The following is a 21005-nucleotide window of genomic DNA, read 5'->3' on the forward strand; positions in this document are numbered from 1 at the left end:
TTTTGGAAAAGTGCTTAGCGGTGACCAACCTGCATTGATTGAGGGGAAAACACCTCAGGCAGAGATGGCCTTATCTTGAAATTCGCTCTGGACATGGACGGCTATTCCATGCACTGCTGGTAATTGACACGGTCGCGAATCTGCATTCTGTTTCATACCTGTCGGTCCACTGCCCTCTGTAGGCATTCTAGTGACCTGCTTCTAGTGGCCGCCCCGTCACGTCCGCGCTCACGTCCAAGGCACGACGCCCTAAGGGAACCCACTTCCGCGCTGAAGCTCCCTTATTACCGATCTTCTCCACGCGCCCTCCGCAGCAGAACCCACCTTTGGCACCTCTTTTCTACCCGCTCTCTCCCACTTTCACTCATCATCGTCTTCACTCATTTACACGTTCGACTCACGCGATAACAATAAACAATAACTTTTCTCGCTGCTGGGTCCATCATGGCTACTGTCACTCGTCAACCATTTGCTCCCCTTGATGGGACTCGTCTCCAGACCTTGACAAGTCTCAAGAATAGGCAAAATGGTATGTGGAGATGCGGAGTGTTTGGGCTTCACTGACATGATTAGCTCTGCCAACTGGTGGCAAGCGAAAAGCTGAACTGATTGATACCGATGATTCTGAAAATGTCGATCCTACTTCTTTTGCCAAGCGATCAAAAGGTTCCAAGGACAAGGACATCCTAAAGGACAGCATCCTCAAAGACAGCATCCTCAAGCCGTCTGCTTTTATCCTCAAGCCTACACCTGTATCTGCATCTGCCATTCCTAGTCGCCTCACGAGCCCTACCAAGACCCGACGCACTCTTCAACCTAAATCACCCGCCAAACTCAGTTCTGGCATCTCAAAGTCTTCTCCCATTTATGCTCCTGCTGGTCGATCTCCTACCCGAAGCAAGCGATCTGGTATCGCTTCTAGCCGACGACGCACTGCTGGCCCCTACACTCGTGTTGATCCTCCTTCGTTCAGTCTTGGATCTGCCGCTCCCTTTTCTCTCGATGCTGCTCTCAAGGGTACTATTCCTGGCTATGGTGCCAAGAAGGAACCCATCACTGCTCTGCATGAGCCAGACATGAAGGCTAGCTGGTTCTTTGACATTCACGAGGACACACCCGAACAGGAGATGACCAACCTTCTTCAACATAGCACATGTGTACTAGACATTTCATCCGACGAGGAGAGTCAACGGAAGCTCAACAGAGACCGTGCTGAAGGTCGCGATAAGGAAAATGTTCCTCCTCCTGATGACATTTCTCAAACTCGTCGCGCACCAAAAGCCGATGACATGATTGTTGAGAAAGAGCGTGTCGCATTGGGAGAAATGAACACTGCCGACTTTTACGCTGAAGGATGTGATGAAACATCAGTCATTTTTGTACCTGAAGATGAGCCAGAGGTGAATGCGTCTGCGCCTGCGACTGCGACAGTGGTCGAAAAGCCTATCGATCCGTCAACAGAAGACATCGACAGCTTAATGGCCAAGCCCACAGAAGGGTCAAGCAAGGCTGCAGTTTTGGAACCAATCGAAGGAACAGGAGAAAGTTTCGAGTTATGGGAAAGCGGTAGCGCACATGATGAAGCTGTATAGGCATGAGGCATGAACAAGTATGAACTGTTACGGTAATGGATACGGATGGAATGAATGATGGAATGGATGGATATGGATCGGATGGTGGAGTTTGGCCGGCGTTACTTTTCTTCTTAGGCTACCAAGAGCTGGGGCTATAGTTTTGATTACATATTGTCTGAGTATTAATTATTACTGACTGACTGTTTGAACTGTTTCACTGAGTCTAAATTATGATCTGATTCTGCCGCACTGTGTCCCACGTGAACCACTAACCAAAACAGTGTGAATATTTCGTCAGCAATCCACTTCCCCTCATCAACCATCATGGCTTCAATCAACGACCTGGCTACAGCCGCGATTGCGAGCTCTGATACTGCAGATGACTCAACTCGGGGCGCATTCATCATTTTGGAGGGTTTGGACAGAAGTGGAAAGACTACACAGGTGAAGCTGTTGGAGCAGAGATTTGTCGAGGAGGGTAAAAAGATCAAGGTTATGAGATTCCCTGGTATGTCACTGAAGAAGTGGTGAATTATGCTGATGTTTGTAGACAGGACTACACCTATTGGGCAGATGATTGATGCGTATCTCAAGAGTGATGTCGAGATGGATGACCATGTTATTCATCTATTGTTCAGCGCAAACAGATGGGAAGCTGTGTGAGTATACCGGTCTGTGGCAATTCACTTCTGACCTTTCAGCAAACAAATCCAATCTCTACTCGCCTCTGGTACTACAATTGTCTGCGATCGGTATTATCACTCAGGCATAGTCTACTCAGCCGCCAAGCAAAACCCCTCTCTGACCCTCCCTTGGGCACGAGCACCAGAACGCGGTCTCCCCCGACCAGATCTGGTGCTGTTCCTCGATTTGACCGAAGAGCAAGCTCAAGCTCGAGGTGGTTGGGGTGGAGAGGTCTATGAACGATCTGGTATGCAGAAACGCGTACGGGAATTATTCTGGGGTCTCAGCATGGGCGGAAAAGACGTTGCGGCGCAGGGACTTGGGTTGGATGGGGGTGAGGACTGGACACAGGAGGAGGAGGACCTTGTGGTGGTTGATGCGGGCGGGAGTGTGGAGGAGGTTGCTGAGGAGGTTTGGAAGAAGGTTAGGGGTAGGGTTGAACAGGTTGAGAGAGGAGAGGTTGGAAGGACTGTGAGAGTTGTTAGGTGAGATGCCAGAGTGTTGCAATGAGCAAAAATGAATCCCCGAGACCTGGATCGAACAAGTGACCTTTCGGTGACGGTACAGTTACAGCCGAACGCTCTTCCAGCTGAGCTACTCGGGGATGGCTCTGACGATCAGAGGAGTAGCCACGGCGATCGGCGAGCAAAGTTGGGTAGATGTGGACAAGATCTGTGTTCTGAATGGGGCAGTATGGACTGTGACAATGAGACGTGCGGGCGGGATTGGGTGTACCGTGTATGAGACTGGATGCAGTGGTTGAGGTTCCCTGTGCAAGGTTGGTGTTGAGGTGTCGCATTGTGACACAGATGACGCGGGGTTGTTTCATCCCGTCTTGTGTGATTGTTCTTACACACGAGCTTTGCGATAATATGAGTAATTCTTCTGCAATTCTCAAATTCAACTCTCACTCTACCAGCTTAGGGTAAACCCAATGATTAATTGTGTTCGAGAAGTAGTCTGCGTATAGGTACAATTTACACCTCCACTCCCAACCAAGTCCAATGGCTATTCCTCCGGTTTCGGAGATCTCCCCGAATAGCTCAGCTGGAAGAGCGTTCGGCTGTAATTGTTAAGCATCTCACCGAAAGGTCACTTGTTCGATCCAGGTTTCGGGGAACTCATTTTTTGCGTCTTTCGATGGCTGCAAACATTCTTTTTGCTGCTCAATTAGCTACATGTGTAATTCAGTAACTTTCTAGTAACATTAAGGTGAACCTTCTTACGTTGGTGGTAGCTGCGTGCTTCAATTGGTGACACCAAAAAGTGAGATGTCATGGTATGCTCAACACCAGATGCCACGACCAGCAAAAGAATCCCCGAAACCTGGATCGAACAAGTGACCTTTCGGTGTCATATATCAGTTACAGCCGAACGCTCTTCCAGCTGAGCTATTCGGGGATTGGTGATCGGCGTTCGCTATCCCTCCATACACGCCGAGTGGGAGGTTTGGAGGGAACGAGCATTATTCATAGAACATAGAGCACCTTTCATAGATCAACTTTTACAAGACACTCCTTACAGGCAATCAACTTTTATTAATTAAAGACTACAGTCTTGTGACCATTGAGGAACAATCTCCTCTCAGCATACCACCGCACAGCAGCAGCAAGAACTTGGCTCTCAACATTAGATCCCTCCTCAGACAACTCCTTAGGATTCATGCTGTGATCCACACGAGCAACCCGCTGCTCGATAATAGGACCCTCGTCCAGATCAGCAGTGACAAAGTGAGCAGTCGCTCCGATAATCTTGACACCGCGCTCGTACGCCTGGTGGTAGGGCTTGGCACCCTTGAACGACGGCAGGAAACTGTGGTGGATGTTGATGATGCGGCCGGACATGGCTTCGCACAGCGTCGGGGACAGAACCTGCATGTAGCGGGCAAGCACAATGAGCTCGATGCCGTGCTTCTTGCAGAGGTCGAGGATCTGGCCCTCTTGTTGCGCCTTGGTGTCTTTTGTGACGGGCAGGTGGTGGAACTCGATCCCGTAGCTCTCGGCGAGGGCGGCGTAGTCGGGGTGGTTCGACACGATGACGGGGACTTCCATGCGCAGCTGGCCGGTCTTCATGCGGAAGAGCAGGTCGTTGAGACAGTGGCCGATCTTGGAGACCATGATGAGGACACGGGTCTTGCGGGCGACAGGACGAATATCGTAGTCCATGTTGTACTCGGCAGCGAGCTTGTCGAAAGCCTCGACGAGGTGCTCGGTGGACTCTGTCTCGGTAGGGCCAAAGTGAACACGCATGAAGAAGCGCTCGGAGACGGGATCGGAGAACTGCTGGAGGTCGAGAATGTTGTGCTTGTTGGCGGCAAAGATGCCAGTCACGGCATAGACGATGCCGGACTTGTCAGGGCATGACAGGGTGAAGATGTGATCATTAGCCATGTTGAAGGCTATGGACGGCGTTGAATTGGGGGAGAATTTGGTGTAAGTGAGAAGAATTGCGGCGTATCTTGTTAGCCTCCGTATGTCGACCGAGTATGACTCCGAGAACCCCACTGCGGGCTAACCCTCCACATCGGAGATGCGTCGGGATGTGGCCATGAAGTGAGAAGCATGAGTTGATATTAAGTAAATTGAGGGAAATATGCTGTATTAAGATCTATTAAATAGGGTAGCACGTAGTAATGCCGCGTGGATCTGTATATTGTAGAGAAGTGCCGTCTGATCGTCATGGTGCGGTATAGCCGTTTAATATCCGTCTCCGCTGTGGCTGCAGGGTAACAAAAGTCCTCTACTGAGCCAAGCATACGTCAGATCAACGGTACTATATGTAGATAATCAGAAAGATAAAGGTGTATTTAATATATGGAAACATAAAGCAAAGCTAATGCATGCAACTCGCCGTCACGTGGCTTTGATCGGAAGTCCATCCGTTCCCCACCATCAACAACTAACACAACTACCATCACGCAATGCATCATGTCCGGTGGCTCCCGGAGCCGAGACGGCTGTTTCAACTGTCGAAGACGAAAGCGAAGATGTGACGAGGAGAAACCAACATGTCGAAGGTGTCAAAGAACAGGAGATGACTGCATCTTTCCGAGTCCAGCTTCAGCTTCGAATCCGTTAAAGTTTATCGTCGCAGCTTCTGATCATTATCTGGTCCCGAGTGATAACCAGAGCCATAGCTTTCTGAATCTCTCACCTCAAGAACTCGTTGCTGTGAATTCGAGCGGAGGAAGGATTGTTTGGAGGCAGGAATCTGTTCCCCGCAGTTTATCACCGTTTGCTTTTGAGTCGGGATGTTCGGTTGAGAAAGCTCTCGTGCAGTACTGTAAGTATTCTCACCACCGTTCATCCCCGCTAACAGATTAGATGTCGAAATAATCTCCAGGAGCAGAGTCTACGTGGACACAAACCGGAATGGCTTCCGTACATCAGTCATCCCCCGAATGTTCCAAGGTCCCCTGTTCTCTGCAGTCCTAGCCATGAGCGCAGCAGAATGGGCACAAAACATTGTCCCAGACGGAAGAGACTACCGCGCTTTGTCAATGCAGTACAAAGTCCGGACTCTCCATGAACTGCAGCATGCTCTTCCAGACTCCCAAGGCAGTGAGGGTAATCTTCTCACCTGTGTTCTTTTGGCATCTCTCGAGATCGCACATGGATCGTGTCCCACATGGCTCCGTCATCTTCAAGGCGCACTCGCTCTGCTTGAGAGTTTTGGGAGCAGTGTCGACCCCAATGTGGCCGAGTTTGTACTCCAGTATTTCCGGTTTCGATATATTCTGATGGAGACTACTCAACCTACACACCAGGACTCGTTACACCAAGCAATGGCTGGGCTGGCCAGAGCTGAGGCTACACTCCCGCATTCTCGGAATCTGGTTGATGAACAGATTGGTTGCTCAATGGATCTTGTCGACATCATCAACGAAATATCGTCACTGTCTACCCACGACATATCCAAGGATCAACTGTACACAACGGGTCAAGAAATTGAACAGCGACTCGAAGACCTCTCTTTTCAGGGCACAGACGACTATCTCTTGCGGAGCGCCGAGTCTTTTAGAATTGCTGCCCAGATCTACCTCCGCCTCGTGTGCTACAACACAGCCATCACCCACCCATCAATTCTGGCACTCCACGAATCTCTTCTTTCTTGTCTCTCCGATATCATCGTTGAAGGACAGACTCGAAGATCATTCCCAATGTGGCCACTGTTCTTGGCAGGTTGTGCGTGCTCATCAGACGAACAACGAAAGATTGTGTTGGATCACTTCATGTTGATGGATAGTAAATGGCCAATCAGCAACATATCTGCTGTTTGGAACGCTCTCAAGCTGATCTGGCATACAAGAGATCTTCAAGTGCCGAGTACGAACCAAGACTGGAGGGAGATCATCCACAAATTTGGATGGAAGCTCTCGTTATCATGACCGATTCTATTTACCTGGGTATACTCTATACTCTAATGCGACCGCACGCTAAACTTCCAACTCCCTTGACTTGCCATGGGATCCCTCGGTCCATCCCAGACTGGACACCATGATTCTTTGGCTCCTTCGTCTGCTCGTGCTCTTGATTCCTCCACCATCCGCATGATGAATTTGCTGTCCTGGACCTCTTGTTCGTCCCGATTTTGAGACAGCCATCCCTCTCTTCGTCCGTCGCCAGAATTAAGTCGATGATCGAGTGGTCGGATATCATGAGATCCCGCACTGGCTGTTCGTCCCGTTCGTAATCGTACAGGCTGACCTGTCAACATGGCCATTTCGACGTCCAAGTCAATCATTCCATCTGAAGGCCGATTCGGTCGAGAGGGCATGTGTTCTGTAGACGAACTAATCCATCGGAAGCGCTTCTTGAACAGGGATGTGCGTGTTCGATCGCGTGGCCAATTTGGGTTTCGTGCTCGTCTACGTTTACGGACATGATGCTCGATCAGGAGGTTCAGAGAGGGGAGACAGGCGCAGACAAAGCCGATTGTAATCTCGAGAGCCCTGCAATCGTTAGACAAGCGTTGCCGGGCTGAAAAACATACGTTAGAATGCCAATCGGTGTATAGTCAACAGTGATGTCATCCGAGTTCAAAAAGTCAACCGCTTTAGCAACTCGGAAGAGTGTCAAGGCTGTAGCGATTCCACCGGCCCCCAAAAGTAACACAATCTTGATCCTTTTGCCTATCGACATTCGGAGTTTCCAGGTCAACGGTATCGGAATCAACAGAATGACCAAATCCGTGACAATTGATAGCGACAGATCTGAAAAGAAGATCTTTCGTTGGTTGAGACATCGTGCGTTTCTGACATCCGGGTCCCAATATGTCCGAATGGGATAACAGTTGACAATCCGAAGGATTTGAATCGGAATGTATGCCACTAGTAGAGCCCATATCAAGATTCTGATTCCTTTTGCGACTCGTGGTTCAACGGCAAAAACCCGTGCCATCAGAAGCAGAATGGTCGCTTTGGTGAAAAAGGCAGCTGGGATATAGACAACCGTACTCGCATAGAACCACTGACTTGTTAGATCGATCGGTTACACTTGGGCTACTCACCTTTAACCAGTTGTAATATTCTGGTTTACGAATCTCCCAGGCATGATAACCTGCTCCATACCGGGCCACTACTTTGTTAGTGATGCAACGAAAGGACTGACGTACTCAGACAGGGAGTACAGGGAATAGACGTACTCATAAAGCAAGTGACGCAGTACATGACGGCGGTAATCTAAAGGTTAGCAATAGCCAGTCATCAAGAGTCGGTCATACAAATGCTGCTATACACGTCCCTAAACTGTTAGCTTTGTCTAACATGAGATATCGACATACAATCTTCCAAGCCAAAGTTCCGGCTAATCGTTCCCTTGACATAGATTCGTACTATAAAAAAGAGCGTAATAAAGAATACACATATCGTCGTCAAGGCAATATTCAACGTCCAGTAGACGTCTTCAGGACTGTTATAATCGGGAACAACCCCAGGAGGGGCATTTCGATTCGAATCGGGACCTGTTGCATTCCACATATCGTGGAAAAGGTCGAACTCATTGTAAATGGAGATGTAGAATGACGGGAGGCGATGAATCCTTGATATGAGAGTCAAGCTTTAACTAGTGGATCATCGGGGAGCCAACCGTCGACGATCAACGCCACTAACGGCTGGTGCTGAACTCTGTTTCTGTTACAGGGCTTCCTTTGGTTGAGGTCGCTGCAATGACTCAAGGCGACGAGTTAGGTCGTGGATCCTGTGGCGTAATTGGGCAAAACATGTTCTTGAATGACATATTCGAACGGCTATAGGCGATTTGGAGGAGTATTGATCTTGGCAAGGCTGTACGACCCCGAGTTCCTTCGGATATTTAAGTCAAAGCGCTACCCTCCATGAGTACAGCTTGAGGCTGCATACAACATTGTCCCAAATTCATCGACATCTTCCAACCATCGATCTACCCTCCGTCGTTGGCGATTTATTTCTTCGTCACTCATTCCATCTGGAAATGGCCACAATTCATCCAGTCGAAAGGGTTCACTTCCCCATTCGGCCAGATGAGAGTTGTAGCTTTGTTCCCATCCATTCCGATCTGCTTGCCAGAGATACTTGCTCGATGGCGAATAGAGTCCCCTCAGCTCAGTCCCCAGATACGTGGTGAGACCATCATGAGCCGACAACACATTGTCAAGAAAGTACATGGTGTACAGCGTTCGTCTCTTGGCCTCTGCCATGATCCATGATTCCCATTTCGGTAGGGCGCCTCGTTGTTCTGCCACACATACAAGCCCTTCGCGAGAAGTGGTGCATGCAATTTCCTGCAGGTTGATCATTGCCTGACGAAGAAATGGCATTGAAGGCCCTAGGTGAAAGAACAGAACCATGGAATAGATGAGGTATGCTTGAAACACTCCAAGAAGATTGACACCTTCATATGTTCCTCGCTCTTCGTAGAGTCTAGTCATTTCTCGCTGTAGGATATCTGCGGCGATACTCACGTTGCCAGGTAGAGGGTCGCATATTCGGACCAGAGTAAAACAGGTCGAGAGTGGCACCAAGGATTGCTGCATAGGATGGATGAATGGTGGCAGACGACCTCGGATCACTGTTGAGGCATACGATTTGAGCATTCGATAGACAAAATTGATGACACTTTGACTGTAGTTCTTGGGCGACTGTCCAGGCAGAGGAACATACGAGTTGAGCCATCGGTTCTTGATGTCGTCGCTGTTGATCGGACACACAAGGTCCAGTGTATCAAAGTGAAGGGCAGTGTCTGTTTGTGAGGACTGTTCAAAGTCCAGAGTGTCATGGTTTTCCCAGGTCTCCGCGTCCGGCTGCGAGTCTACGGCCGGCTCTCGAGATCTCCCAGGATAACTGCATGTTAGACTCCGCAAGGCACATCGCCCACAGGTTTCTTTGCGGTCACATTTTGCTTTGGCGGTTATACAATGTTGACAAGCTTTGACTCGAGGGGTGGAATATCTTGATCTTGAAGGTGCCATGATTGAGTAATAAATTGCATCCAAGGAGTCTTAAATAGTCGGTAATGTGTTGTTCCGACCCGTACATCACATTCGTCTGAATATCAGACGCCAAATGACATGCTGAAAGCAGCTCATATTCGTTGCTACAAAGCCAACCAAACGCCAGAAATCCAACTCGCTCATCACCAACTGGTCGTCATTCAAGGAAATGAGCTCTTCGTGATATTGGAGCTCGCACGTATCACCCTCGTTTTCGTTTCCAATTAACCCATTTTCACATCTCCATTAACCTCGGTTCGAGGAAGCATTGGCTTCTCGTCTTCTTGGGCTCTTCTTTTGCCCATACGGTCGAGCCATTGCTCAGCGCTGACAATTGTTCCATCTACGACACCACTTACTTGGACAACCATGTCCAGACCTTCTTTGGCCAAGACCAAAACTTTGTGTGCACCTTCAGTCAGAGCAGTCTCGCTGTCTTGCTGCCCGGCATTCCTGTCGGTCATGGTGGCGACACGGAATCGTTGGGGTAGACTAGTGAGATGACGTCGCACAAGGATTCGTGCGTTTTCGGGCAATGCGCCCCCTGCGTATTTCGACACAGTATTGATGGCTTCTCGCAGGGTTCTGAGGACATCGCCCTTGAGGTTTGAGATGCGAGCAGCAAGTTGAGAGCGAGATTCAGGATCAGCTTGCTCGCCAGCTTGTCCGTCAGGCACCTTTTCGTACTCATCAAGGGTTGTTTTCAAGGCTGAAATGACACGAGCAATGTGATCATTGGCCCAGCGAAGCCACTGTAGACAGTATTTGAGACTGCGCAGACTCTCCTGGCTCATGGCGACACTGAGACCAGAAGTAGACGTGATCAGACGTGACTGCCAGGCGCTGTTTGGCCGAGATGGTCGCGGTGAATTGGCATCAGTCTCGGTATATGCGGGTGATCTCAACTCATCGTAAGCAGGAAGCGTGTCAACCGTGCTAGTAGTTGACATGCGACGAGACATGGTCTTTGAAGATGGTGAAGGCGCTGTATCCATCTGTTCATCGCTCATTTGTTGCATTCCTTCAGATTCAAATCGCTTGTTGCTGACTGCCTCATCCTCATCCGTTTTGCGTCGCTTCTTGCTGTTGCCGGTTTCCAAATCCGACGTTGAGCTGTTTTGTCGCCTTCCAGCACCCAAAAACCATCTGACACCTCCTTCGACACCAGTCACTCGTCCGACTGAACCAACAGTATTCGCAATAGGAGTCAGGTATCCTTCGACATATTCGGCGCCAGATCGAAAACGCGGTGAGAAGTTCTTGGCACCACCATACGCGGAAGTGGCGCCCTCAATTGTACTGGCCAACAATGGATGAGTCGTCGTAAGCAGAGACAGAAGCGGTTCAGGCTGCGGCGATTGTTGTTGATTCGATTGAAGCCCAGAAGTCGGTGGACTGACTGGAAGAGAGGAGTTTCTATGCGGTGGTGAAGATATAAAGTCTACAACGTTAGAAATGATCGCTGTTGGAATTGGCAACATACCTGCTCTCAAATCTCCAAGCGCTTCAGCTGCCAGTCGCACATCTGGATCATCAAGGCTGACGCTACCAGCCCTCGCATCGAGAACATCAGGAGAAGCAGCGCTGACGACACTGTTGCTGCTCCCGTCAAGATCCATTCGTGTCGGGCTATCAATACTATGCGCCAGAACTGGTGGATAAGGCATAGGGTGTAGAGGAAGCCAAGTCTTGGTCGGTTCCAGGGCCATTTCGCTCGTAAGTGAACTCAGAGGTGATAACTTTGTCTCGCTATCGGCTTCGAATCTAGCCAGAGGAGGCAAAGAAGTTGGTATATCGGTAGGAACATCAGGAAACTTTGTCGCATTGGGTGAAGCGATATTGGAATAAGCTGGAGGAGAAAACGCCATCAACGATTGAGGTCGAGCAGGTGGTGGTCCGAGGACATGACGAGACTCGGACTCCCGATCAGGAAGCATGTGATTGCGCTCCATGGTCGGCGATAACACGGATATGTCAACTGAGCATCGAGTGAAATCGGCCAGTGGCCGCAAAGGATATCAGAAAGACAAAAGAAACGGTAAATAATAATGATGATGATGAAGAAGCGGAGATGTTGGGGAGATTGGGAGTGAGAGCGATCGTGGGGGGACAAGAGAAACCTGTTAACGTCAGGCGCTCGCGGGACCTTCTTTCCTGCTGCAGGGACCGGCTGAACAAACAAGCCCAGCGCAAGACGATAGCCCACTAAAAACCGGGCCGGCTACAGTGGCTTCAGGTGACTTGTTTTAGAGGCGTAGTGGGGAAGATCGCTAAGAGAGCTGCACCTAATATCAGAGCATCATCACAAGATATACCGAGTTTGGGGCGTTTCGCTTGACGATGCGATAAATTTGTTGGGCCTAGGTTTTTGCAGCATCACAAGATCAATTCGACTCAACGTCCAACGTCGAGACTAGAGTCGCTAAGAAGTGTACCTGAAGCCTCTGGGCCTCTAGCACGTGTCAAAACTGGGGATGATGATGCACCGACATCACATGCAAACAAGATACTCATCGTCACGATTGTTAAGCGGGTCGCCCGAGTCATGAGCAGTCCACTAACAAGATCAACTCAAGCACATGCCACAGAGGAAGGATTACATCCTTTTCCTGATGCGTTTGAATGTTATTTTTCCATCCAATGGAATTGTCTGACAACGTCAGATGCGATTGCTCATTGATTGCTCATCTTGAGCGATGCTAATATGTTCCTTTTCAAGTAAGGTTGCATTCACACTCTTTATCCAAACCAGTCGGCATTCGGTTACTTTATCGGACCTGTATCTGGTCCCCGATAACTGATCAACATGTGAATTTGACATGTGCGATAGATGGTAGCAATAGCGCGACGATACGGTATCATTGCCGGACGACACTTGATAGTCCAACGGGTGAGTTTGAGATTCATCTTGGACCCTGAATCGGTTGAACGGAAATCTCTGCACGGACTGAGTTTACTCTCAAACACTCAAATTACTCCGTCGTTGTCGTTTTGTGTAAATTGTGAGCTGGAGATGGGACCGACACTCAAACAACAGGACAGCCTCGCGTTCGACTTCGTGATAAACGCGAGATGGATGGACTGGTCACAAGCTCATTGGACATGCATTTGCAAATTTAACTTTGCCACGATCTTTACGAGTCCAATTGTGACAACCTCAAGATCCCTGATTGCAGATCTCGTCAAAGCAGAGACCCTGAAGTCAAGCCCCCAACAAAAAGTTGAGGCTGCGGTCACCTGCCACATTTACCCCAGATCGAATTTCATGTCTCTCAGTCACAAATTTGTCTAGTCACGAATTTGTATGTCCGGCTCCTCTGACACCGCCAAAGCAACTAATAATACTCGGGCAGTTCTTAATGGATCCAGGTTCCCTCTCCGCACCACGAAATCGCAGCTCACATCAACGGCTCCACGGCTGAAATGACAGAATGCCATTCGGTTGCAGGCTAGGTAATGGTCTGCACTGTCTAGAGGGTGCGTTGAGGAGAAGAGAAAACAAGCAGAAACAAAAAAAAAACCAAAGCTTTTAATCAAGATTTCTGATCCATCTCTCACGTGACCAAGAGCTCAAGCTACCCCACCATATCCGACATTCTACCGTGTCGTCACAGCTGGAATGACCAGGCATCCAAAAGATGCCAGCAAAACAGCTTGACCACGAAACCATTGCGCCTCGGACCATGATGATTGCCTGCGCTTCTCTATAGTCCTTAATTACTATTCAGCCTCTCCTTATTGACTGTTGTCTTTGTTACTGCGCATGACCTCCTCGTCTTGATCTTGACCGTCGCATCTATCGCGACCTCCTTTCCGCTCCGCCAAGACATCCAACATGGCATCCGCACTCTTCTTTCTAGATCTCAAGGGCAAGGTGTGTTGGACGCTACTGAGCGTGACCTCGCTGACAGTGTAGACCCTTCTTGCCCGTAACTATCGTGGTGACATTCCCATGTCAGCAGTTGAAAAGTTCCCCGTACTCCTTTCAGAAGCTGAGGAAGATTCCTCTGCTGTTCCGCCGTGCTTCTCCCACGAAGGCATCAACGTAGGTAGTCTCTATGCTTGTTGGCTCTGCTAACTGAATAGTACCTCTACATCCGCCATAACAACCTCTACCTCCTCGCCCTTACGAAACGAAACACGAATGCCGCCGAAATCCTCCTATTCCTTCACAAGATCGTCGAGGTCTTTACCGAGTACTTTAAAGCGTTAGAAGAAGAATCCATCCGAGACAACTTTGTCATCATATACGAACTTCTTGACGAAATGATGGACTTTGGTTATCCTCAAACAACAGAATCCAAGATCCTTCAGGAGTACATCACCCAGGAATCTCACAAGCTCGAGATCCAGGCACGGCCACCAATTGCCGTCACAAACGCTGTGTCGTGGCGATCAGAGGGTATCCGGTACCGCAAGAACGAAGTATTCCTCGATGTTGTCGAGTCTCTCAACCTTTTGGTGTCTGCGAACGGCAACGTCCTTCGATCAGAAATTCTTGGCGCTATCAAGATGAAGTGTTACCTCAGTGGCATGCCCGAGTTGCGCCTAGGATTGAATGACAAGGTCATGTTTGAGACAACCGGTCGAGCCACCCGCGGTAAAGCTATCGAAATGGAGGACGTCAAGTTCCACCAATGTGTACGACTATCACGATTCGAAAACGACCGAACCATCTCCTTTATCCCCCCTGACGGCGAATTCGAGCTCATGTCCTACCGTCTCAACACTCAAGTCAAGCCCCTGATCTGGGTTGAATGTGTAGTCGAGTCCCATTCAGGCTCCCGAATCGAATACATGCTCAAGGCTCGAGCTCAGTTCAAGCGCCGCAGTACCGCCAACAATGTCGAAATCGTGGTTCCCGTTCCAGATGACGCCGATAGTCCTCGTTTCCGAACAAACATTGGGTCTGTTCATTACGCCCCTGAGCAGAGTGCTATTGTCTGGAAGATTAAACAATTTGGTGGTGGCAAGGAGTTCCTGATGCGTGCTGAGCTGGGCCTGCCAAGCGTGAGAGGAGATGACGAGCAAGGTGGCGGCATGATGGGTGGTTTCGGTGGTAGCATGGGAGGAGTCGGAGGTGTGGGTAAGGGTGCCAAGCGACCTATCCAGGTCAAGTTTGAGATCCCTTACTTTACCACAAGTGGTATTCAGGTTCGGTATCTAAAGATTACCGAGCCAAAGGTACGAAACTCGTCAAACATCCGACCAAGGCTAACAATCGTAGTTGCAATATCCTTCGCTGCCTTGGGTTCGATACATTACCCAATCTGGCGATATCGCTGTACGACTTCCCGACGCGGTCTGAGTCCTACGTAATCGAGCGAAACTAGCTCATGGATGGGATAACGAACATGGGGCAGACTGCAGAGCAGGCTTCATACAGGAATGAATAATAGACTAAATCAATTCAAGCTTAAGCTGTCACATTGGTCAATCTCGAACAATAGCCCTCTCCCATTCAAAACTGCGGAGATCTTCTCGAGTTGAGTATGGGTTGTCTGGGTCGAAAAACACCTTGACAATAAATCCTTTTGGATCTTCAGAAGCTGTTGGGGGATCTGTGGTTGTTAGCTATATCAGCAATCGATTGGACGACATACGTCCTCTGGGAGCATCAGGACTCGTCCAAGCTCCGTGTCTCCATAATCGATTGTGTCCAAGAAATACACTGTCTATCGAATGGTTGCTCATCTCGCTGCCTGGTGGTGCATTCAATGCCATGAGCCCCAGGACGATAGGCAGCTCTCCTCCAAGGCCAGTCGAGTGTTGTGCATCACGTCGGGGTGCTTTGTAGGTCAGAGGAAGTAGACCGGGAATCCACGCAGGATTTCTGCCAGCAACGTGTAGCAAAGGACCAGGCCCAGGACCCATGTTGCTGGTGATGGTGCTCACTTGAGAGAGCCCGGGAATTGATGGTGGATGGAATACACGTAGGAGTTCCCAGTTCGATCTGGTGACCAGAGGATCATGCTCAGTGACCATAATTGGGAGCAGTGGATTGCAAGCAGCAACCCCAAACATTTTATACTCCTCGGCCGGGTATACTCGTCCATATTGATCCGTGATGCAGTTTCCGCGGGCGTCCACTCTCAGTAGTTGCCCTTCGGATGCTGGTAGCGTGGAAGCGTCTCGAAACCATCGCCAGTCTGGTGCTTCAGACACTTCGCCGTTCCAGTACCGCATGACTTTGCTTGGGACCTCGCCGCGGTAGAAGTTTGGTGAGCTGGGTGGAATAAGGTGGAGATAATCGTCACGTCCCGGCTCTCGGATGACAAGTTTGTTGGCGATGAACAGGAAGCCTGGGGTGGGTTGGCTTGAAGAGCTCCCTTTTCGGCTCGAGCTGTGCTTTGATGTTTTCTGACAGTGTTAGTTGAGCCTGAAGCTGGCTTTAAGCATACCTGTTTCAACATGATCACTAGTTGACTTGCATCTGTCGATCATGAGCAGTTGACTTGCATCTGTCGATCACACTCGAGCAATTACCATTTTATAACTCACTCATCCGCAGAGCCTCATCTCGGATTTGCCATTTGGGCTTTCTCCGTCACTACCGTTGAGGAAATCGACTTCCGGTGTTTGAAGCAACAGAGTGAGAATGACGACACCATACATGTCAGCTTCAGCAGTCTGCCAGACATCTTGACATATCCGTAAAGCCCATTCAAGACTTTTGAGTTAAGGATTGGTGCCACGCTTCATGGTACTTCTGAATGCTGTGCAGGGAATATGAAGACACCCTAGTTCATGCAACATCAACGCGGCCCGACCCCTCTTACGCTTCTTCTGCTCGACACCGGTGACCCATACTCCACGGATCGATGGAGACTTCAACCGCCCTCCCACCGGGTAAGTTGTCTGATTGATTTGTCAAGAAAGCGGGCCAATGGGTGAGATAAGATCTTGATGTCGATCAGTTGTTGGCGCTAACCCATGATTATCTGGTGACTTGCGACTTGGCAACGTTGGATTATGCGATAGGAGCTGAACTGCATCTGAGGCCAGAGGACGTCGGTGTCTCCGCAAGATGTGTCTTGGTCGTGTGGGAACCTTGACAGGTGACTCGAAGCAACCAATGCTCAAGCCTCTTCTGATGGTGTTGAGTTCGGGTTCATTCAAGTCCGAGTAGACTGCTCGCTTGCAACTCTTTGGGGGGTGGCGTACACCGTAAGATGGTGAATGTAACCGAGGCAAATCGCGATCGAATACTCACTGCGAGGCCATCAAGTTGGTGGACTCGTGTTTCAACATTATCATACATCTTCGGTGATGTTTGTGTGACGCGAGCGGAATCGCGTATAGCGAGACATTTCTTGTATGAGAGCTGCAGACTTCTGCTCGTCTCAGTCAGACCGTAATCTCAACGGCTGGAGGCCTGATTGATCTACTCCGATTGTTGTCAGTATCTCGCTGGTGTTTTAGCTTGAGCTTCTTCAATGTGGTTGCTGATCAGAAGGAAGAGTTGGAAACAAATGTGCGATATGGATCATTTAAATAGTAGATAATTGTGATTTTGATTGGAATTGTTGCCTTGCGGATGGTTCGCAATCGCCTTCTGCACCTCTTGCATGAGACGAGAGGAAACAAGATCTATCACATAACCCCGCTGGATCAACGCTTTGCACGCTTGGCTGGTCCAGATTCGTCGTCCATTGTCATCTCAACGTCGCCAGAAGTTGCGGTAATGGCTTCTTGAAGTAGTTTCTTCTCTCCAAGTCTGACAGCAATAGCCATGCGAGTTCGTTGGTTGAGGTCTTGTTTGAGTAGAGCTTCGTCTTCGGAAATGCTTGTCGGGTATCTTGCTACGAGAGCCTCCAACGTCTTGGCCAGCACAGCTTGGTGGATCTCGTCTCTCTTTCGCTTGTCGGGGATAGCATCGGGTTGTGCTTTCTTTATACCTTTGAGGAATGTCTTGAGTTGTTCTTGGAGATCTTCGGGCATGCTTTCGAATCGAGCAGACTCAGCAAAGGTGCCGTCCGAGTTGACCTCGCCTGTTTCTCGCTCCAAAACGAATGTGTCTTCAAATTCTTCGTCCTCTTCAAGAGCGCCACGCTATTCAGGTTAGCTTGGTCAACTTCAAGCGGCTCGACCTACAATCTGCTCCAAGACTTGACTTGGGATGCCAAAGTTGGCGGACAGAGCTGACTCGACAATGTCCCAAGGAATCTCGACAACATCATAACGGGAATGCTTCTCGGTAACGTATCCGTATCTTCTTAGGAGCTCCGAGTTCGGGTGAGGACCATAGTAGTTGAGAATCTCTTCACCCGCCTTGATGGGCCTCAAGCTGGTCACGGTGAGACTGTCCTCTTCGTGGTTGACGTGAGCCTATTCTGTTAGCTTTGCCAATCACTCAAGAAATGACCTACGTTGAATTCGGCGTCGGCATTCAGAATATCCGCCATTGGTACCATTCCCATCATTGACTTTCCATCTCGATCCTCGACCCAACCATCAGCCTCCTCTTCCTCTTCCTCGTCGTTCTCAAGATCAAAAGCATATGCCATAATGGTGCTACCCATTCGGTGGGCAATCTCAATAAGCTCTGCATCAGTCTTGTTCCCGGCGTTGAAAATCTCCGAGTTGCTTCTAATAATGGGAAGCAGTGTCTTTTGGAACATATTTTCAGCCTCAGCTTTGCCGATCTTGTGTCGCATATGACTGGCCTGAAGCTGGTCAAGCTCATTGTCGGACCAAAACATGGGCGTATCAAATGACGAAGGAAGAACATCGAAATAAGGCTTCCACTTGGAGTTTTCACCTTGAAGATACTCGTAAATCATGATGAGGATAAGCGAACTCCAAGAATCCAATCCCGGTGCGTCATCGTCAGGCTTGTCGAGATCAAAAGCATCCGGAATCCTTTTTGGTAGCTCCGAGGTTTCAACATTGATGATTCCTCTTCTCGGAATGGTAAACAGAGTTGTTTCCGCAGGGATATCCTCGAGAGCGACTGTTTTGTTAGCTTGACTTTGAAGGCATGCAGGCACCTACTTATACCACGACCAGCATTGCGACCACGAAGATCAACAATTTTGATGGCGTCGGAGAATGTAGCATCTGGCAGAGACTTGAACCAGTGTAAAAAGCTTTCGCTTGTACCGTCAAAATTTGTAGAACCCATTGTTTGTTGTTGAAGAAGAAAAGTTGAGGCTTCCAGGTTGACTTGGGAAGGTATGAAAACTTTTCAAACCTCCTACCCTGTATATTCGGCACATCAATCAACACCTCAATCGACACCACTCAATTGACATTCATGCAGTTTTATTAATTGTACACTATTTAATGCGATTGAAATTAGACATGATCATTCTTCATCTCCATTCTGCTTCACCGCAGGTGTTCCATCTTTGCCCTCCTTTGCCTTCTTAATCTCGCGCTTCTTCGGTCGCAGCCATTCTTCCATGCCTTCAGGCCAATACACTCTTGCTTGAGGACCTCCCATGCCAAAATCTTCAGCGCTAACAATCTTTTCAGGAACTTCAATGTCATCCTCCGCTTCTCCGTTGACGCCGTTTGCTTTCTTGCCCTTCTTTGCCTTCTTCTTGACGGCTTGTCGTGATTCATCTGGTCGTTCATATGGTACAATATTGTTAAAAGTGTCCCAACCTGGCAGTTTAAAAGTTCGCATTAGTTCAAAAACAGCTTGCTCTTTATCCTTTGCTTCTATCATTAGATCCATATCGGGGGCACATGGTGGGAGAGTCTTGACTCTGGCGGAATGCTTGCGACGATCTCTTGGTGTGACTGCACTGGATGTCTGCTCGCTGTAGTGCATTTTCTGGGTGATTCCCTTCTTGGTCCAGGTAGCTTTGATACGATCGTAGAGGCCTATAATGTCTTGGGAACCTTCTCTTATCGATGGATCAAAGATGATGTTGTGATGGTGGTAGTCGAGCACGAGAGGAATGTTGAGTTCCTCGCAGACAGGCAACAGATCGTGAACACTCCATGCGACATCGTCATTCTCCAACACCAATCTTCGCTTGACACTGTCTGAGAGTTTTGCGTAGTTCTCTTTGAATCGGTCAACGGTTGCTTGCTTGTCGCCGTAGACGCCACCCATGTGCAGGATCATGACAGCATCGCGGTCAAGTTGTTTGGGAAGTTTGAGTAGAGTAAGCATCTCATCGTGGTACTCTAGATCGCGTATGGCAGCGGCAACAACTTCCTTGCGCGGAGAACCAATCTGTGTGAATTGTCCAGGATGTGTTGTTACACGATGATTCAGCTCTCCAGCAACTCTGCCAGCTTCAGCCAGCACATCTGACGCAAAGGGCGCTAGCTTGTAACCATGTTCTGGATGACTTGCAAATGGAAACATCTCGCTACTCAGTCTCATAAATCTGATGCCATACTTGACATTCCATCGAATCATTTTGACAATATCTCTTGCATTCGCCAAGCCCAAATCTTGTACGTATTTGAGTCCTCGTTCGTGGTCTGCGGGTTTGTTCTTATCCGGTCGATTCTTGGTAGGGTGTTCTGGCTCATCAGGGTTTGTTAAAGGGTGTCGGTGTTCAACAATGGAGGCCATGCGACAGGTCCTCGAGGAAAAGACAGCAGGAGTCGCATTGCGCAGGTATGTATTTAGGCATGCCTGGAGAGTCAGTAATGTCTGCACATCACAACGAGAAACTCACATATCCTAACCTTCCTTTCCATGGTAGAGGAAGAGTTTCACTGTTGACAGGGGGAGGCCGGTTGGCACCTCGGTCCATGGCATCGTCTTCAGCTTTGGCATCAGCGACGTCGCCAGCAGCAAGTTTGGCGTCGTACTCATCCAGTGGTACAGAGTTGGCAACCTTTGGCTTTCCATCCAAGTTTCCCCTGGTAACAATAGTATCCTGGTTCGGCGCATACATCTTCGGTCGGATACCAGGTTCGTCGGCGACCTCCTTCGTTACATGAAGATCTGAGGACTCAACAGCAAGACGCTGTCTTCTGACGGCAGTCTGCAGCTTTTGCTCCATCTCGCTCAGCTCGCGCATGGCTTCTTCGACACCTTCGCCTGTATCCCAGACAGCCTTTGTTTTCTTTGGGCTGGCAGCTTTCATGGAATCTGTCTCTGACTTTGGCCGTTCGGCAGCATCCTTTATTCTTCGACTGCTTCTCCTGGGGGTATCAGACACCTCAGGTATCGGAGGTGGCGGATGAGCCTCAGTTCTCTTCCGTTTTGAGGTCATGGTTGTAGTCGTGCTATAAGCTCTAGGAACCGAAAGTCGCAGGGAGAGTCTTCCAGCAGATGTCAAGAAACGAAGTGACATATGTCAAGTGGTA

At 49.2% G+C, this 21005-nt stretch overlaps 10 protein-coding genes and 3 non-coding genes across 13 annotated transcripts; 5 read left to right on the forward strand and 8 right to left on the reverse strand.

Moving 5' to 3' along the window:
* Positions 1 to 444: 444 nt before the first annotated feature.
* FPRO_10376 (uncharacterized protein) lies at positions 445 to 1592 on the forward strand (the record flags this gene model as incomplete). Its single annotated transcript, XM_031231334.1, has 2 exons — positions 445 to 529; positions 574 to 1592. 2 exons carry the CDS (start codon positions 445 to 447, stop codon positions 1590 to 1592), a joined length of 1104 nt encoding a protein of 367 aa, XP_031081381.1.
* A 306-nt stretch (positions 1593 to 1898) lies between these two features.
* FPRO_10377 (uncharacterized protein) lies at positions 1899 to 2747 on the forward strand (the record flags this gene model as incomplete). Its single annotated transcript, XM_031231335.1, has 3 exons — positions 1899 to 2082; positions 2125 to 2233; positions 2276 to 2747. The coding sequence occupies 3 exons, from the start codon at positions 1899 to 1901 to the stop codon at positions 2745 to 2747; spliced, it is 765 nt and encodes a 254-aa protein (XP_031081382.1).
* Positions 2748 to 2779: 32 nt separating this feature from the next.
* On the reverse strand, positions 2780 to 2862 carry tRNA. Its single transcript is given in 2 exon segments — positions 2780 to 2815; positions 2826 to 2862. It is a non-coding gene; the product is annotated as a tRNA-Tyr (tRNA).
* A 428-nt stretch (positions 2863 to 3290) lies between these two features.
* Positions 3291 to 3377, forward strand: tRNA. The gene is given in 2 exon segments: positions 3291 to 3327; positions 3342 to 3377. It is a non-coding gene; the product is annotated as a tRNA-Tyr (tRNA).
* A 197-nt stretch (positions 3378 to 3574) lies between these two features.
* tRNA lies at positions 3575 to 3659 on the reverse strand. The gene is given in 2 exon segments: positions 3575 to 3610; positions 3623 to 3659. It is a non-coding gene; the product is annotated as a tRNA-Tyr (tRNA).
* Positions 3660 to 3796: 137 nt separating this feature from the next.
* Positions 3797 to 4648, reverse strand: FPRO_10378 (putative Formyltetrahydrofolate deformylase; the record flags this gene model as incomplete). The annotated part of the gene is made up of 1 exon (XM_031231336.1): positions 3797 to 4648. One exon carries the CDS (start codon positions 4646 to 4648, stop codon positions 3797 to 3799), a length of 852 nt encoding a protein of 283 aa, XP_031081383.1.
* Positions 4649 to 5185: 537 nt separating this feature from the next.
* FPRO_10379 (uncharacterized protein) lies at positions 5186 to 6645 on the forward strand (the record flags this gene model as incomplete). The annotated part of the gene is made up of 2 exons (XM_031231337.1): positions 5186 to 5540; positions 5582 to 6645. 2 exons carry the CDS (start codon positions 5186 to 5188, stop codon positions 6643 to 6645), a joined length of 1419 nt encoding a protein of 472 aa, XP_031081384.1.
* Positions 6646 to 6677: 32 nt separating this feature from the next.
* Positions 6678 to 9704, reverse strand: FPRO_10380 (uncharacterized protein; the record flags this gene model as incomplete). Its single annotated transcript, XM_031231338.1, has 7 exons — positions 6678 to 7209; positions 7251 to 7726; positions 7767 to 7834; positions 7902 to 7938; positions 7980 to 7999; positions 8040 to 8296; positions 8617 to 9704. The coding sequence occupies 7 exons, from the start codon at positions 9702 to 9704 to the stop codon at positions 6678 to 6680; spliced, it is 2478 nt and encodes an 825-aa protein (XP_031081385.1).
* Positions 9705 to 9949: 245 nt separating this feature from the next.
* FPRO_10381 (uncharacterized protein) lies at positions 9950 to 11677 on the reverse strand (the record flags this gene model as incomplete). Its single annotated transcript, XM_031231340.1, has 2 exons — positions 9950 to 11166; positions 11209 to 11677. The coding sequence occupies 2 exons, from the start codon at positions 11675 to 11677 to the stop codon at positions 9950 to 9952; spliced, it is 1686 nt and encodes a 561-aa protein (XP_031081386.1).
* Positions 11678 to 13560: 1883 nt separating this feature from the next.
* Positions 13561 to 15033, forward strand: FPRO_10382 (putative clathrin assembly protein AP47; the record flags this gene model as incomplete). Its single annotated transcript, XM_031231341.1, has 4 exons — positions 13561 to 13599; positions 13642 to 13770; positions 13812 to 14909; positions 14953 to 15033. 4 exons carry the CDS (start codon positions 13561 to 13563, stop codon positions 15031 to 15033), a joined length of 1347 nt encoding a protein of 448 aa, XP_031081387.1.
* Positions 15034 to 15158: 125 nt separating this feature from the next.
* On the reverse strand, positions 15159 to 16138 carry FPRO_10383 (uncharacterized protein; the record flags this gene model as incomplete). The annotated part of the gene is made up of 3 exons (XM_031231342.1): positions 15159 to 15286; positions 15329 to 16085; positions 16127 to 16138. The coding sequence occupies 3 exons, from the start codon at positions 16136 to 16138 to the stop codon at positions 15159 to 15161; spliced, it is 897 nt and encodes a 298-aa protein (XP_031081388.1).
* A 1198-nt stretch (positions 16139 to 17336) lies between these two features.
* FPRO_10384 (uncharacterized protein) lies at positions 17337 to 18849 on the reverse strand (the record flags this gene model as incomplete). The annotated part of the gene is made up of 4 exons (XM_031231343.1): positions 17337 to 17777; positions 17820 to 18053; positions 18095 to 18678; positions 18726 to 18849. 4 exons carry the CDS (start codon positions 18847 to 18849, stop codon positions 17337 to 17339), a joined length of 1383 nt encoding a protein of 460 aa, XP_031081389.1.
* Positions 18850 to 19032: 183 nt separating this feature from the next.
* Positions 19033 to 20911, reverse strand: FPRO_10385 (putative UV-endonuclease UVE-1; the record flags this gene model as incomplete). Its single annotated transcript, XM_031231344.1, has 2 exons — positions 19033 to 20325; positions 20369 to 20911. 2 exons carry the CDS (start codon positions 20909 to 20911, stop codon positions 19033 to 19035), a joined length of 1836 nt encoding a protein of 611 aa, XP_031081390.1.
* Between the last annotated feature and the right edge of the window lie 94 nt (positions 20912 to 21005).

Source organism: Fusarium proliferatum (genome assembly GCF_900067095.1).
Source record: "Fusarium proliferatum ET1 genome assembly, contig: FPRO_scaffold005, whole genome shotgun sequence".
Classification (NCBI taxonomy): Eukaryota; Fungi; Ascomycota; class Sordariomycetes; order Hypocreales; family Nectriaceae; genus Fusarium; species Fusarium proliferatum.